This window comes from Paralichthys olivaceus, chromosome 15 (genome assembly GCF_024713975.1).
Source record: "Paralichthys olivaceus isolate ysfri-2021 chromosome 15, ASM2471397v2, whole genome shotgun sequence".
NCBI classification, from domain to species: domain Eukaryota; kingdom Metazoa; phylum Chordata; class Actinopteri; order Pleuronectiformes; family Paralichthyidae; genus Paralichthys; species Paralichthys olivaceus.
In genome coordinates this window covers 20,415,404-20,432,440 of record NC_091107.1, presented here as the reverse complement: position 1 = coordinate 20,432,440, position 17,037 = coordinate 20,415,404, and the positions used below count along the sequence as shown (strand labels likewise).

Genomic DNA, 17,037 nt, shown 5'->3' with positions numbered 1-17,037 from the left:
TAGACAGTGTGTCAACTCCTTAGTTAAAGATACAGTAAAAAAAAAAGGTTGATTTACTTGGGTTAATTAAAATAAACCATGTCAAATAAAGGCCTTTTCACTTCCTGCTATGTTTAAACATCCACTAACTAAAAATTAGACTGAATTTATTTGTGAATAAAACTTTTCTATAAATAAAGCAACAGAAAGTCTTAAGTTGATGGTCAATTCAAATTGTTCACACATGTATGAGCAGGTGGCTTTCATCAAGTTAAAACAAGCAATTTATGATGTTTTTGTGCAGTGAAGAGTTTGTTGAATCTCACTTGCAAGTTTTGGATTACCAAAGTATTTTAATGGTCTATTGGAACATTAACACGAGCAAAGGAAACAAATAAAAATGGAGGTTTAGGATGAGTATATAGAAATGTTCTTGCACAAGGCCCATTTTTCACTGTTGCGCCTGAAAATACCGGAAAAATATGTTTGAAACTTACCTTGGTGGGGGCAGCTGTTGTCCTGTTGTGCCACCGGGGGGCACTGATGAGTCAATGTCCTCCACTGGGGAAGTGCACACAGGCTTACTGGAGGCAAACTCCATGGCATACTGGAGGACATCTGCCAGAGGAAACCTCTTGGGGCCTGAGCCATAACTCAGATACCTGAGTAGGAAAAGAGAGAAAGAGCGGGAGTCACGGGATGGAAGGAAGCAGAGGGAGAGAGAAATAAGAGAGGGGGCATAATGAGCACTGTCAGTGAGAATTTACTCTCCATGGCTCTTGTTGACTGTGGCTAAATACAGAGGTGGGCAAGAAGTACCTCTCCAGTCGCTGTTGGAGGAGCGTCAGATGCTCTTTAAGCCTCCTGATCTCCTCCCTCTTGATCCTGGTTATTTCCCTGTTCCTGTCCATGTACCTGTCAACACAAAGATTACAACACGTTTCGTCATTTACAGCTGAGGCAAATATTTTCCATAATACAGTCCAGTGTTATTATTTCTGTCACCTGTCCATGTAGAGCATCGAGGGGAACTCGAGCTTGTTGTGGATCTTCTCGGGTCGTCCTAGAGCTTGGTTGAATTCAAATCTTGACAGTTCAAAGGTCAACACGGGAGGGAGTTCTGTGAACCAGTGCTGAAAGAAAACGTTGAGATAAACTTTGTTATGTTTGACTCTAGTGCATGGTAAAGATATTCTCAGAAGAGTATCAGAATCATTTCACTGAAACAAATTGGCATAAGAAAATTGCAAGATCACATTTTGACAAGATTAATTTGGCTGCTGATTTATGTTGCAGTGAGACGATGTAGAGGTTCTGCTGTGGCAAAAAAATGGGGGACACAGATAATATGGGGATGAGCTTGCAAGGCTTGTGGGCAAATAACAGCAGCCAACAAAATTGTAATTTTGATCTGTTTTTATTAAGCTTTTTTACTGTCATTAACCTCTCGTCATTGTACCTAGACGCAACCAAATAGCATTTCTCCTCTTGCTGCAAGGTTATTAAATAATATAAAGAAAAAAACGTTTGCAAATGAGAACGAATAGGTCCCACCCCCTCTCAAACCGGCTGGACATGGAGGAGCCTTCAGATTTTGCAGGTCAAAGTCCTATCAGACTGAATTTTATACAAAGCGAAGGTCATTTCATGACCGGAAGCAAACTTGTGTCATCCTGATCCACTTAGACATGGAAGGTAAATTAATTTTGGCCTGATTAGATTTGAGCACATAAAAATTCCCCTGACCACTCTCCTGGAGGAAACCCTGTATGCCTGCATGATGTGAATAGAGCATCACTCCCTCTCACTCCTTGTGTCTAATGCTCCCCCCCCCCTACACTCATGCCTGGTGCTTTTCCAGAGGGCTGGGTGCCATACCCATCTGTGTACTTGCCTGTTAATTAGCTACACCCAGCTGCTGTGGGACAGCGTGGGCAAGGCCACGGCTAACCAGAGGTCAGACTCAGAATAGCAAAGGTGTCACATAAGGGCAAGAAGGTCAAACCTTTGGAGAGGATCCACCACATAATCCCATATCATTTAACCTGATTGTCTTCTCTTTAGTGCTAATGATAGGTAGTGATTAACAATTGTTTGGAGAGGTCAGATCTATAGGGCGTATACTTGTAGTATATACAAGAGTGTTACTGTCATACATATAATACATATATAGAACATTTTGTTTGATTTTTGATCTTCTCCATGCCCCTTGGATGTAGGTATTGTTGTCAGAAACCTCTCAAATGATTTAACTCAAGTTTTGAGCAAGATTTTAGATGTTTTGAGCAAAAATAAAATGCCACAATGCAGTTATCAATTAATATTTTACAATTGTGATAAAAGTATTTTAATTTTGGTTTTAATGTAACTGTAAACTGTATGTTACTAGAAAAAGGACAGCATGTGTCTAATGATTATTGTCAGTAATGTCTGAGTTCTCTCCAATATTATATATCAATGTTAAACTTCATGGTCATATTAGTCATTATTTATTGCTAGTTCACTCTTATATTACATGAGGATGAAAAACAAAACTTAGTTCATATTGCATAACTATAAATGTCACTCAAAAAAACATTTGCAAAAAACGTATGTTGTCTTCCTGCTTCAGCACTGACCTCTTGTCCAGACCTGGCAGAGTTCTCTGCCGAGTGCAGGGACTCGATCTCGCCCTCAATCATTGCAGCCTCAAGACACTCATGAAGATCCTTGAAGCCGTTGACCTGCAGTGGGTACTGTCCAAACATCTCTGTGTTCTCAAACTTTTTACCTGTTGAATTACACACAAACAACAAGAGATGAACTGAAGAGCCTTTGAAAACAAGGCCAGTGCACACCATGACGCAGCTTGTGTGTCACCTATTCAAAGCTGGGTTATAACCATAGCTGCTTTCAGACATGCACTGAACTCCAGATCTCCTGACATCATCCGGAGAGAGGCTGGAATGCAAATAACAGAGTCAGAGACTTCAGGCTTTCTCTGCAAATCCTTCTGCCAGGCCCCTTGTAAAGCCTCCTTGCAGATATGACAGCAGGAGATTCTCCAGTGCAATCACTGGGAGTTAGTGGGTGTTGATGACGTTTCGAACATGCAATAGACATGAAACTGATAAAAACAAATATCAAATATCTTTATATACAAATATAAAACTCCAACATGATGTCAACTTGAAAAGACAACGAGATTCACAAGCTTTTGGTGACACAGACGAATGCCGGTGTCGATGTGTTGTAAACAAAAGCATGTGATCTCCACAGTGGAATTTTTACATTATGTCCTGCCTTCTGCATAATCTACCCAGGCAACACCCCCACCTTCCGGTGACTTTTATGTTTTTGAGAGCGTGTCTGTTCTGAGAATCTCTGCTTCTTTCATATGTGAAAGGCAAAGTTCAGACCCAATTGTGCACACATTCCCCAGAGTTCATGTCTGAAAACAGCTCATGTGAGACAGAGAGATACAGAGAATCACATGCATCACATCAGAGTTGGAAATGCGAGGAGCTTAATAAAGGTAATAACAGCCACTTCACTCTCATTTGAAAACAATGGGATTTTCAGTTGTTCAGCAGTCACTCAATCACAACTACATAAATGGCTGCACAGAGCTCCCTGATAAGACCCCCCTCCCTTCCAAAAACAGAAAAAAAAGGAGGAGAGGAGTTGCTAGCGGACATGCAGATGAGGCATTAAGGTCATTTTATGAGCAGCGGAGTCCACTGGCTCAGCTTTTGGTGGCTCTGGGCCAGTATTGTCATGCATAATAAGCGCAATGTCAATCAGCCGTCAAGGTCTTCCACAATCAATGCAACCGCTCTCCTCTTTTACATGGACCACATCTCATTAAGACAAGGTCACTCTTCATTACCAGGGGCGAGAACTTGCTTGCTTTCTGGCTGCTGTAATCAGACCATCCAAATGCGTAATCTTGCTGTGATTGTTTTATTTTTTCTCTTTATTGGTTTTAATTTAACACCTCTTCTCACCTTCGAGGACACCCACAGCAAGGAAGCGACCATAGAAAAGCTCCACCATGGGGTTCTTTGGTTTCTCGCCCTCCCTGAAAACAACAAAAAAAAAAGGTGGTAACATGAAGAATCACAAACATAGATTTGTGTGTGTCCTACTTTATATCCATTCTTCCCACAGTGGTTACCTGTCTTCTTCAGCCTTCATCTGGAAGGCGTCCTCCAGCCAGTCCAGCAGCTTGTGGGTGAACTCGCTCACATCCTGCTGTTGAGTAAAAGAACATACAAAGACATACTTATAACAAGACCAATCACAGTACTGCCTTTGGGACATGGAGGTCAAAGAGTCAAACTGCAGGACTTAACTGCACCTGCAAGCAAGAAAGTCCAATCAGTCAAATCCATGCCATGTCTGTCAACTAACATTCACTGAGCCTCAGCTAGGATGATGACTGGTCTTTGCGGAGGAGTTCACAGATTGCTGAACTTCAAAGAGAACCTGAATGACCTAAGGCCACTCTCACATAGACATCAATGCCAAACGGTAATTCAGGTCAATGCCTATATCCAACCTGACAAATACTCCGAGGAGCGGCATGACTGACGAGCACAGAGGCCAGAGGGGTGGCCTCAGTTAACCTCTGCAGAGATACTGGCTTCATGCAAATGCTCACGTAAGAATGGAACAGTTTAGTACATTTGTCACGTGTGTTTCTACAAGAATTATTCACATTCATTTAAGGGGCAGTGACTAAGAATTGACCATTGTCCAATTTATACCGAAAAGACAAATAGGGGGCAGCGTATTTCCTGATATTTAGGGTTTCCATTCCTCCGTGGTATTACGAAGCAGGACGGGTCTAGCTGGTTAGCATGTTACAATCAGTAAATTTATTTACACAACGCAGAGACGTCTTTAAAATATTGTTAGCACCGCTATTTCATTACCTTCTGTTTTTAGTCTAGGTTCACATTTTGACTGTTTTAAATGAACTTGAATTTCCACTGCCTGGCAGTACAACTGCTAAATTGACTGAAATACAATATTTTACATTAAAAATGTCTTGATAAATAGACAATTCATTTGAATCTACTGTTAGACATTTCTTACAGAACAGCAGACAATGACTCTATACCAATTAAACTGAAACAATAACACATATGGAACAACAGGTACAAAAAAACAGTAAGATGGCTTACCTGCTGTGACTCACTGGACTTAAACGCGTCTTTGAGGATTTCCACAGCTCGTGATGGATCCACATATTTCCTCTTGGACCCCACCATGAGGGAGAAGAGGTGCCTCAGCTCCTGCATAAAGGGCAGGTTTCTGTGCTCCTGGTCAGAGGAACACAATCAACAATTTAGTGAATGAAATCTGTGTTCCTCCTCTCAGAAGGAGAGAGACGTTATCTGGTGTTTTCAAAATAGTTACGCTTTTAAAATGCACTGATATGATGATAAAACATTATCTAAGATAATTGTTAAGGATAATGATACATCAGTAAACATGCATATGTAGTAAGGCAGAAGATGTGCTGGAAAGTGTCACCATCTGTGTGTCTCAAACCACAGCATGGGGATGCACTAATCTTTTTTTTTTTTCAGTCCTAATACTGATTCTAGTGCCCAGAGAACAGATATTCCAGTGGTTTGATTAATAAGCTGTGTGCCTCACTGTGTGAAAGACTATATCATTCTATGTGTAAGCAGTGGTTCCCCTCATACCGAGCCCCCTATGTTAGCTTTCCTTCTAATAAAACAAGCAGGCACTGCTGATGCCTGATAAAAAACCTTGCACATAGTTGTAAACACAGTATAACACAGAATTAAACTGACTGGTAAGAGCCCATAGCAAAGCCCTATTGCCACCAATCCCTGATGTTGTGGTTTGACTCAGAATCCGATCGATTTCTGATATCAGTTTCAGATCTGTGCATCTATGCTAAAACACTTAGTTGCAGGCAAAACTGGTAAGCGGAGAGAACACCCATGAAGATGAGCAATCTAGCAACATGTTAAAAAAGTGTTATATTGTGTATTTAATGTTTCGTACTCAAACATTTTTAATTGAGTTTTCTGTTTTTCTTCAAAATTTACCCAAATCATTTAATTGTTTTTGCAGTATCCCACATTGAACAGACACTACAGTACAGTAACAGCTACAGTACCTTCCCAGTTATGTGAAAACACACTATTTTCTTATCCTTTACCCATTTAAATATAACGCACGGTGAACATTAAAGAACCATGGTGAAGGCTGGAGACCAAACTGTAACCGTTGACAGTTTTTTTTGTAAATACACGTTTTCCCAAAGTGCAGTGTTCCCATGGCGGCAGTGATATTCAGAGCTAACAAGACTTGGCAGTGTATAGTAACAGCACACTTATTTTTGTGCTTGTGAGTCAGGGATGGTGATGTAAAGATTAGAATCTAAGCTCTGGTCGTCTCATACTGATAAAGTAAAAGGTCAGTGATTAGGACTGAGGGAACATAGATGATGAAGAGATGACTGCCCCAAACCACACTTCCCCAGGCTAAGACCAGATTAGTGACAGGCTGCTAGCCCTATGGTGAGCAACCCTGCAGAGAAAATATGGACAAACAGAAACATGCTGAGAGCTCAAATTTGAGAAACTCCAGGCTCAATTGAAAATGTTCTGTGTCTGTGTGTTCATTTCTGTCCTGGTGGAGATATATCAAGGATTTATCAAACATTTCACACCATCTGGCACTTCTTCTCCCTTATAAGCAGTGAGATAAGTCAACTATCAGGAACAAACACTAAGCTCCTGTGACCTTAGGGCATGATCACACAGCTGCTGGATGAAGTCTCACAGCTCTAAGGGTCAAACCCTCAGAGCCACAGCACTGCTGGCTGTGATAGGCTACTAAAGGGCAGCTATGATATACAGCATGAAGGCACCTGAACTACAAAGCATTACGAGACTTCACCTAATGACTTAGTTTTGGATTGTTGATTGTTCTCTGTAAGGACAGGTGGAGGGGGGGTCTTACCTTCTGGTTGCGAGGCAGGTCATGGACTCTGGCTGGTGGAGAGTAGTTGAGCACCAGCCTCTGGAACTCAAGCAGGTTGAACAAAGACTGCAAGTTGAAATGAGATAAAAACAAATTATTATATACATTGTTATATGGCAGAGACCAATCAAGAAAACTGCAATGTAGAGTGGTTTTGCTCTGCAACCAACATACTATGGTTTTATTTTTACTTTTTAGTTTAAAGCAAGGAAGTTGTAAAAATGTCCAGATTATTCATACTTCTTTGTACGTACACAACATATTTGATCTGTTTTGTGACTTGGTCTAATTAAAATAAATGTTTTAATCAAAAGCTTGTGTTTGCTGAAATTACATTAAGATGGCCATTCTGGAAAACGCTACTCCCACAATCCAATCTGCCACATGCTTCTGCCAGCTCGACTTCATAAAAGCAGAAATTAAAGATAGATTACATGTTGCTTTCTTATGATTTGGAATAATATGAACACAGAACCGAAAACAACCTGATAAAAAATATAACAAAGAAATAAGCATTTCTTGCATAAAAGAACAAAGCGAGCAAAAACTTTGTTCCACTATTAACACCAGTAACAACTATTCCCTATTTTAACCCGGTCCATGATGTTTATTTTCTGCTATGTAGGTGAAGGATTGAAGTATGAAGGAGAATTATTTGTATATCTTGTAAGCAATAGAGAAAGTTGTTTACTTCAGCAGGGTCAGGTTCAAGCAGTGCCTTGCTCTCAATGCTGGGGGTTACATTACACACAGCAGCCAGAAACCATGTGATGGCGTATCCAGTTTTCATTTGGCATATTTCAGATCAGGTCACATTCTAACACTGATCCCACCGGTGGACAAGAGGCTTTATGAGACCATTTCCAGAATTTTTGATCATATAACACTTAAATGACTCTTATCCACAACTACTCAGATTATATCCCTGACTAAGGTTTGCAAAAGTCAAGTCGGCAGAAAGTAGGTGTAAGAGCAAAGTATAAGAAATGGCAAAAAGCCAAATTGACAGACAAAGGGGATTTAGAGCAAAATAAAATAAAGGTCAGTGAAAATGCTCTCAAGAGAAGGATTTATTTTGAATTTGAAATAATTGTAGTTGGATGCATCCAGTGACGACTATAAACAGGATGGCTGACAACAAAGGAGAGACCTTGTGATGGCAAGGAAAGACAGCTTACAAGAGGGAATAGACCTCACTGGGGCTGGCATGGGTTAGCTACCCATGCTGGCAGGATCCAATACGAATTGGTATTTGGAGACACCCACTAATGGCTATGAAAGCAATTAAAGGAAAAGCACCCCCAAAGTTGGTGAGAGTCGGGGGGGTAGCTCACTCAGCCAGGAAATCCAACAAGGGAGAAGAAACCTTAACAAATCAAAGGTTAACTGGCCTGGAGCTTCAGAAAAATCAAAATTGGAGGCTATCAATGCAGACCTAAGCACTATCCCTGAAAAGATAAAGGTCACAGTTGAGACGAAGCTTAAGTGGATGGGTGACATCATCTACGACGACGGAGCGAAACATTTTGGAGTGACACAGAGAAAACTGATAACACCATCAACGGAAATCAAACCCAGAAAGCAGATGGAAATAGAACGCTTGATATAAGAGAGGAGGCAGCTTAAAAAGCAGTGGAGGAAAGCCTCAAAAGAGCAGAAGGGGGGAATAAACATACTCCAGGAGAACATCAAAAGCCAACTGACAAGCTTTAGGTGAGCAGAGAACAGCTCGGAAAAGAAAAAAGAACGAGCGGGAACTTCGTTCTTTAAAGACCCCTTCAAGTTCGTGAAATCTCTCTTCACCACAAAGAAGGGAGGAACCCCGAGAACCTCGGAGCAGGACTTAGATGAGTACCTGGAAAAAAAACACTGATCCAAAGAGATATGATCCGATAGTAACTCCATCTGATATGCCACCCACTGAGCAGCCAGAACACAAAATGTGTGAGCCCCAAGAAGTAGGGACATGCACCCAGGTCTGATCAACCTGTGGTGGGCCTGCCTTAGAAGAGGTGTATTGTGATTAAAAGGCTGAAACACCTGATTATGCTAAGGTACACAACTGAAGATATATCCCTAACTTCTGCTGGTGGTCACTAACATCTGATAACATCAACTGGTGTTAGGCATTAATAAGTGCGGTAGAGCATACAAGGGATATTCAGCGTTTAGTTTAAAAAGGCATAGAGATAATAATGTCTGATCTACTAAGCGACCACATGGCTTTCATGGTACTGCCATACAAGCCAGTAGCAAGTGAGATTTACCTTTAGCCTCAGCGTACCCTCACGTTCAGCTTGTATCATAAATTACAAGGTCAAAACACTTGATGACGCTAAGGTGCACAACTGAAGTTATGTCCCTAACATCTTCCAGATGTTTGCTAACACCTGCTTACATCTACTGGTAGTTTAAATTAAATTGTGCAGAAGACCTTCAAACGTACAAGGGATATTCACCATCTTCTCCTTTATTCTAAAATATCAAACATTGCCTTTCTTTATATCTGCATGTGTGTGTATGTGTGTGTGTGTGTGTGTGTGTGTGTGTGTGTGTGTGTGTGTGTGTCCACCTGAATGACAGCACTGAACCAGCAGGTATTGCCAACATTTTTCAGCCCCACAGGGCAGTTGTCTATCCTCTTCCTGTCATGTGGGTTGGGTGAATCACTCCATACTTCTGTGTGGGTACGCTTCAGACTCGCCTTGTTCTCTGCTATGCTCGCCTCCAAAACTCTAAAAAGAGAGAGATAGATAGAAAAGGCATCAAGACACACAAAACTGAAAGGCAATTAACAATTTTTTTCCACAAAACAACACAACGTATGACTTACACGGTAAGACCCATCTCTGCAGGATTTCCTGTTTTATTCATTAGTTAACTTTTTGCATGTTTTTATTTTTACTTCACAGCAGGAGGTACCCTTTGGTTTTTCTGAGCTCCTTAACTTATTTTATCTCATGCAAAAATAAATCTGTCACAGTGCTCCTCACTTGACTGAAGATTGTGTTCAAACATTTTGCCAATATGCTTCCACATCGTCTGTATTTTAATACTGTAAGTTGTTTAGCACATTTTACTTTTCAGTACGACAAATAATTTGACTATTAAGGAGCCATTATTTTTATTTGAATTCAGCATTACACAACACAAGCGTAAGCAAGAGATATTTTCTTCACACCCTGGACAAAGACGAAGACAATGTAGGCAGTGAGTGTGGTTTGTCCAAGGCTTGTGCCTGTCTTATTTTAACTCTTTGGTTACACGTTGAGTCCAGGATTTCTCAGAGTTTTGTTTTTAGTCAAAAATGCTGCTGAGCAAACCTGCTGATGGCCTGCTCCTCGTCAGTGATGCCCGTCTCCCTAAATGCCCGGCTGGACTCCTCCAGGCTGAGGGCGATAGCCCTCTGCAGGTCATCTTTATCATCCCCAGTCAGGTCAATGACATCTGCATCAAGAACACAGACACACTCAATTGAAAAAAGTATTCTAACTGCCTCTCACATTTATTTGCTTTTGTCTGTTACTTAAATCCAAATACAGAGATTATGAACTGACAAAGACGTATACATTTCTTTATCTTTTAATCATCCCTGTGAGGTCTCTTCCATGCCAAGTGTTAAAGTGAGCTGCTCACTTGTGTCTGCCTGGCTGCCCACACTGATGTATCTGTCGCTGGCCACCTGGGATGTCTGGTAGTAGGTTGTCTCATCTTGCTGAGGAACCTTCGCATTCTTCTCCGTCAGAAAGGCTACAGCCTCGGCCAGGTCTCCATTGCTCACCTGCAGCAACAATTGGTTTAGGCAAATATTAGTTGGATGTGAACACAGGAAAATAAACAACCAGGCCTGACTAGAAATTGATATTGTTCCAGTTTGAGTTTGCGTGTACACAGTATTAGTAGTTGTCAACTGGGATATTAGAGGTTGTAATATGTCTGTAATGTGTTTGATGATGTACCTGCAGAGCCTGCTGAAGTAGCTGAACGTCTGTGGTTCCTGTGATCTCCCTCAACTGGTTTAGTAGAGTCTGCTGATGCTAATGAAGCACAAGAGAAGAGAAGGACACAAGCAGTTCAGAGTAGAGCATGATGGGGGAGTAAGTAGTTTAGAACAGGTTGAGGTTCTTTAAAAAAACTATACAAAGAAAGAACAACTTTTCTTGTTAAAATCCAACATTTCCAGACAGTTTAAATGCAAATGGATACAGCGGGAGGCTAAATGTTTTGTAGTTTTTGTCTTAGAGAAATTATCATTTAGATTTGATTGCAGAACCACATCCTGCATCATAGGCGTTGATCCTCTTTATTCTTAGGTAACTAAATCATTGATCCAAACATCCACAGGTTATAGATTCTTTAATGTTAATGTCTTCAAAGTATTCTCTTTTCTTTGTCATACCCGATTGTGAAGTTGCCGACGGTTTAAGGAAACAAACATTGTCAATACACCACCATGGGTTGTGGGGAATTCAAGTTGGGCACATTTCACAACCATAGTGAGAATGAACACATTTTTATATTCTTGATCAATTAAAATTAAGAGAGCATTTATTAGCTATTAATATTCATAGTCATGGCAAAGTCCTATTCTAAGGGACCAACATTTAAGTGCATCTGGCTCAACATTATCCAGAGGTAAAAGCTGTGAGGAGAAAATGAGGAAACCTGCTACTTTACCCTCCAAATATACTCTACTGCAATAAAATAACTGTTTACCACAAAACAGTCCTCGTGTCAAGTCACAGGGTTTGAAGTTGGAACTATAATAGCATCAAACTAGAAGCTCTCTGTCGAAGTGTGGTGACCTGCATGGCGATGTCAACCCCAGCTGGACTGCATGGCCTTAACCACAATCTGCGATGCACAGCTTGAATAAATGCACTACAAATAATGGGGGAGTGCACTTAGTGTCTCTTTAGTTGGAGTGAGAGGACCAGAGTACACAGTAGGTTTCACAGGTGCGGGCAACACAAAGGAGCGTCAAACTCACAACGCATGGGTTGGCTCAGGACTCGTTACTATTAATGCGGGTTCTTTTCATACACCAAAGGCTGATTGCACAACACACATCAACGGCTACACTGGACCGCACAACAAACAAATCTTAATGGAGTTGCTAGAGCTACTACACAAAAGGCAATGAAAGCCAGTCATGCCCAGGAGCATAGCATGTCATAGGGTAGCACCACCAGCAAACAACAGGCTTTTTCATCCACCACACGTTTTGTACACAGCTTTTAAGCCGTGTCTGCATTTGCTCTATGAATAAGAAGGGAAAGGTGCACCTCAATAAAACACCAACATTCACTTCTCAAAAGAGATGGTCCAAGAGTGAACTTGTACTGACACCACATTGATAAAATATTGTTAACAGTGATGTAAAATGAATCCCCTTCATTACCTCCAACCACTTTCTGCAGGGGTCCAGGTCCAGCACATTATTTGCTGTCAGAGTTGCTAAATAACAGTGTAGTGATTTGGAAATTACACTCTTTATTCAACCACTAAAATGCCAGCTGCCTGGCCAAAGAGAGAAAATGAGCAGTCTGGTGCACATCAGTTATGATACGATACCATGATGCAAAAAAAGTAGTCAGAAGACAAGAGCATAGCTTTGCAAGTGCACAACCCAATGTATATTTACATCACACAAGTGGGCTACAAGTAAAGTGGTTATCATTTAAGTTGGGCAAAAATGTAATTTGAGGAGATATTATCCTAAGACAGAAACATGTTGTTCACAAAGGAGGGTTGTTTGAGCCTTTAGCCTGACACACCCAGAACAAGATATCCTGCACTACTCTCAGCGTTAAATAAAATCAAATAATACAGAGCACTCAGTCATACAACCAGAAAGCTCAGCCCTACAGCATTTTCAAATTGTTATGTATCTTGGAAATAAATTGAAGTGTCTACTTTTAATGTTGCACAAGATCTAACTAATAGATTACTAAATTAAAACTTCAAAAGTCACATACTCTGCATAACAAATATTTAAGTATTAGAAGGTGTTAGCTCAGATAGACAACTACAGTGACAAAAAATGTGCTTATTAAAAAATATTCGGTATTGCAATCGCAGTAATAAACCTTTAGAGCAACCACATATTGCATTTACAAACTGAGCAGTGACCAGGTCAGTCATAGACATCAGCACAGCAGGACCTCTGTTGTAGTATCCTGATGTGAAGCACTCAATTGAACCAGGCCCAGCAGGGAAGCTGTTGTGCACCTGGTTTGGGACCCAAATCCAATCCTACCATCAAGCACATGATTTTCTGTGAGTTGTTGACAGCAAAAGTCCATGGAGAGAATGAAAAGAAAGTTCTCATCTGACTTTGAGTAATAGCACATGAATAATACAACACACCAAAGAATTTGTTTGCAGTTCACACCAGGGCTGGTGATAATTATAATCAGGGGGTGTGTCCTTAACAGGTTCAATGTGTAGACTTTAGTGATATCTATCTAGAGGTGAAGTGTCATGTTGCAGCTGAATACTCCTTATCTCCCCTTCCCAACATGACAGAGAACCTGTGGTGAACTTCAGTTGTCATGAAAACTCAAAAGTGACAGTAAAAGACATGGCGGCATCCACAGAGAGCCCTTTAACAGCCCAAAAAAACATATCGAAATAAAAGCTAAGACGTTGAATTTCAAAAAGAACTGGAGAGCATGTTGTGAAAGGATCACAAACGACGTGGCACTAGTCAACATGTTGATGTTCTGACTCCATGAGTAGTTAGTACATCATTACATGACTTCTCTGAGGTCATGACTAAGACCACAAACATTTCCAAACTAGGCATTCATTTTGAACTCAAGTACACACTGGTAAACCTTCATGGCTGGTTCCACATTCATTTTTCACTTTAAAACAGCTTTTAAAAAGAGAAACATCTCCTCCAGATCTCCATTTTAGCTAAATATCAGAAATAATCCATGTTGTAATATTCAAGGTTCACCCCAGCATCCAGCTTTACCAACCTGACACTCACGGATAACTGATTCAGAGATAAAACTAGAAGGGAAACTTTCGAGCATATTACTATATGGCCTCATTTCTTCAAACATTTTTTGAACAATTTTTATAACAGTACATGACCTTATTCCTGAAAGACTGTGATTACAGAAGCTTTAGTTTCGATGACTGTTGCTCGTGTTTGCAGTCGGAGGGATCGTACAAAACTCTGTTACAAGGGTAAACAAAGCATTGGATTATATTCATGCACTTGCCATGTTTCAACCCCTGGAGACAGGTCAACTTAAAGATGACAATCTGATGTAGGCTTGGAGGGGGGGGTGGCAGGGTCAGGTCGGTGTGTGAGACATGTTACACCTGTGACAGATCTGGGCCAAATCAACCACAAGAGTGGACACACACACACACACACACACTCTTCTCCATGTGACATGTCTGTCACGGATGTTTGTCACACTGGTCTTCAGCCATTAAGTGACAAGTTGTGAATAACACCAGAGAATTCTCTGCATGGCACAGGGAACAACTTTGAGGCTGTGCAGCAGTTTAAAGAAAGGAGCAACCCCGTGAATCTTCTCTTTGGTTCTAACAGATCTTGTTTCGTTTGTGCATGCAAAAGGGCTGCAAACAAAAACAAAACACGCAGGATTAGGATTCCTCAATATAACCTCATTCCACCGTCTACAGGTCAATACATGAAGGCCTGCACCACACCCTGCACTCACCAGGCACTCTAATGATGGAGCACAACACAATGATGCATTGTCAAAACAAATCAGACCTGAGCAACTCTGCAGAATAACATGATGACCAATTCCACCATCACCACCAAATATCAAAAAGCCTCACTTCTCTAGCTGAGTAACGCAATTGAGAAGTTGCAGGGCAAAAATCCAAATGGTTTCGTTCTGCTCCAGACACTAAAAGACAACAGACAAACTGTTCACTATATCCCCTGGTATTGCATGCAAATAACAATGTAATAATAATTGCATCATCTAATGAATTATTTACAAAAGTTAAGTTCTTTCTAAACTTTAATTTTTAAAAATGTAGTAGACTATAACAGCCCATATTTACTGCCACTGTTGTTAACCAAGGATTCATTTTGAAAAGGCCACACAGAATAATGGGGTTAGTGTTACACTGCTACTTGTACGTGTGAGGCATTAATGCAAGATTAATGAAACGTTTATTTTAGCTCCAGACTTCAGCCATCAGACCATATAATCACATCACAATGCGACCTTGTGTTTTTTCTGACTGATAATTGGTTGTTAAGTGAGACATGTTGGATTTGGGTTTGCACAGTGACCCTGCGCTGCAGAACCGAGGTACTGGGTTGAATGCAGTGTGGTAAAGCGTGGCTGTGATGACACAACCCCTATTCAAAAAAAATATAATTTCCTTTCAGGGGGACTGGCAGAGCAAACATCTTATCCACGTTTTAGCAACATCACTCAAGAGGTTACATAACTGAGCAAAGCAGCGCAGTGCCGGGCACGGTGGCCACTGAGTAAACCCCACAATCAGGAGCCCGGTGCACGGAATCGACCCTTGTAAACTGACTTCTGATCGGATGTAAGCTCGATCATTATGTTTGGGATGAACCGTCACACACTTGGCTCTCTGTGAGGCTGCCCAATCCCCGCCCAGCGCCGGGACTCGGTCCCCCCGCCGCTGGCCACAGTTAGTAAACAAAGATATCACATACAGAATGCGATGAGTAACCGAGGAAACATTCGGACACACGCACGCACACCACGCGGGCAGCTGACACGCAGACACGTCCCCAGTAAATAAAAGCCCCGAGTTAAGAAGTTGACGACGTTAACTGTTAAATCTGTCCCTGCCACTTGGCCTCCTTTATTTCAGTTGACGACGCCGTTAGCTCGGCATGCTAACGCTAGCAGGAGGTGACGTTACAGCCCACGCAAGAAGTGGGATTTAGCAATTTAGCCGAACGACGACCGTTTAACCCAACTTTGCGTGGCACCGTTAGCTAAGGTTGGCTAACAGCTAGCATAACATTGGTCAGGGCTCTGCGCTAGAGAAGCGTCGGGCCCAGCTGCATTAAAGTCTCTTGCTGTTTACAAAAAAGGTTCCTCGCGGCGGTCAACGTTTGTCGCGTAATTGCGATACGACAATTCAAAGGGAATCGAACTAACCACGGGGCTTTGCAGCTGCGGGCACCGCGAGCCCAGGAACTATTTACAAATGCAGTTGGGCTAAAGTTAGCTAGCCTCCAAGTTAGCCTGTGTGAGATTACCTTCTGAGAATGCTGCTGGAGGACATTCTGCTCCACGGTCATGGCCGGTTCACAGGTGGATTTAAAGACGTTCGAACCAGAGTAGTTAAACGCACGGGATAGTTTCCACTGACGCGAAATGCTGCACGATGCTATGAGGTCCCCTCCTTCATCAGCGACAGTACGGGCGCCATGGCGGACTGACTACCGCAGCTCGTCTGCAGGCATGAAAACATTGCTCTTCCCAGGCTCGGCTCGGGGATCGATTGCTCATGCCTGTCTGAGCTGCATTGACGTCATGGATAATAATAATAATAATAATAATACAATATAACAACACAATAATAATGATAGTAATAATAATACTACAAATTAACAAGAATAAAATAATAACGATAGTAATAATAATACTACAAAATAACAAGAATAAAATAATAATGATAGTAATAATAATACTACAAAATAACAAGAATAAAATAATAACGATAGTAATTATAATACTACAAAATAACAAGAATTATATAATAATGATAGTAATAATAATACTACAAAATAACAAGAATAAAATAATAATGATAGTAATAATAATACTACAAAATAACAAGAATAAAATAAAAATGATAGTAATAATAATACTACAAAATAACAAGAATAAAATAAAAATGATAGTAATAATAATACTACAAAATAACAAGAATAAAATAATAATGATATTGATAATAATACTACAAAATAACAAGAATTATATAATAATGATAGTAATAATAATACTACAAAATAACAAGAATTATATAATAATGATAGTAATAATAATACTACAA

General features: G+C 40.8%; 1 protein-coding gene across 2 annotated transcripts in view; it reads right to left on the bottom strand.

The window, feature by feature from the left end:
* Positions 1-16,453, bottom strand: part of usp25 (ubiquitin specific peptidase 25) — a 28,267-nt gene extending 11,814 nt beyond the window's left edge. For both annotated transcript variants that reach the window (XM_020085911.2, XM_020085912.2), the window contains exons 1-13: positions 16,238-16,453; positions 10,947-11,024; positions 10,624-10,768; positions 10,311-10,434; positions 9,560-9,722; positions 6,967-7,053; positions 5,148-5,285; positions 4,136-4,212; positions 3,966-4,039; positions 2,598-2,749; positions 985-1,112; positions 799-894; positions 477-641 (exon numbers count right to left, since the gene is read on the bottom strand). In XM_020085911.2, coding sequence (XP_019941470.1) covers positions 477-641; positions 799-894; positions 985-1,112; positions 2,598-2,749; positions 3,966-4,039; positions 4,136-4,212; positions 5,148-5,285; positions 6,967-7,053; positions 9,560-9,722; positions 10,311-10,434; positions 10,624-10,768; positions 10,947-11,024; positions 16,238-16,279 — 1,469 coding nt within the window. In that variant the 5' untranslated portion in view covers positions 16,280-16,453. The remainder of the gene's footprint in view (positions 1-476; positions 642-798; positions 895-984; positions 1,113-2,597; positions 2,750-3,965; positions 4,040-4,135; positions 4,213-5,147; positions 5,286-6,966; positions 7,054-9,559; positions 9,723-10,310; positions 10,435-10,623; positions 10,769-10,946; positions 11,025-16,237) is intronic.
* Positions 16,454-17,037: the final 584 nt, after the last annotated feature.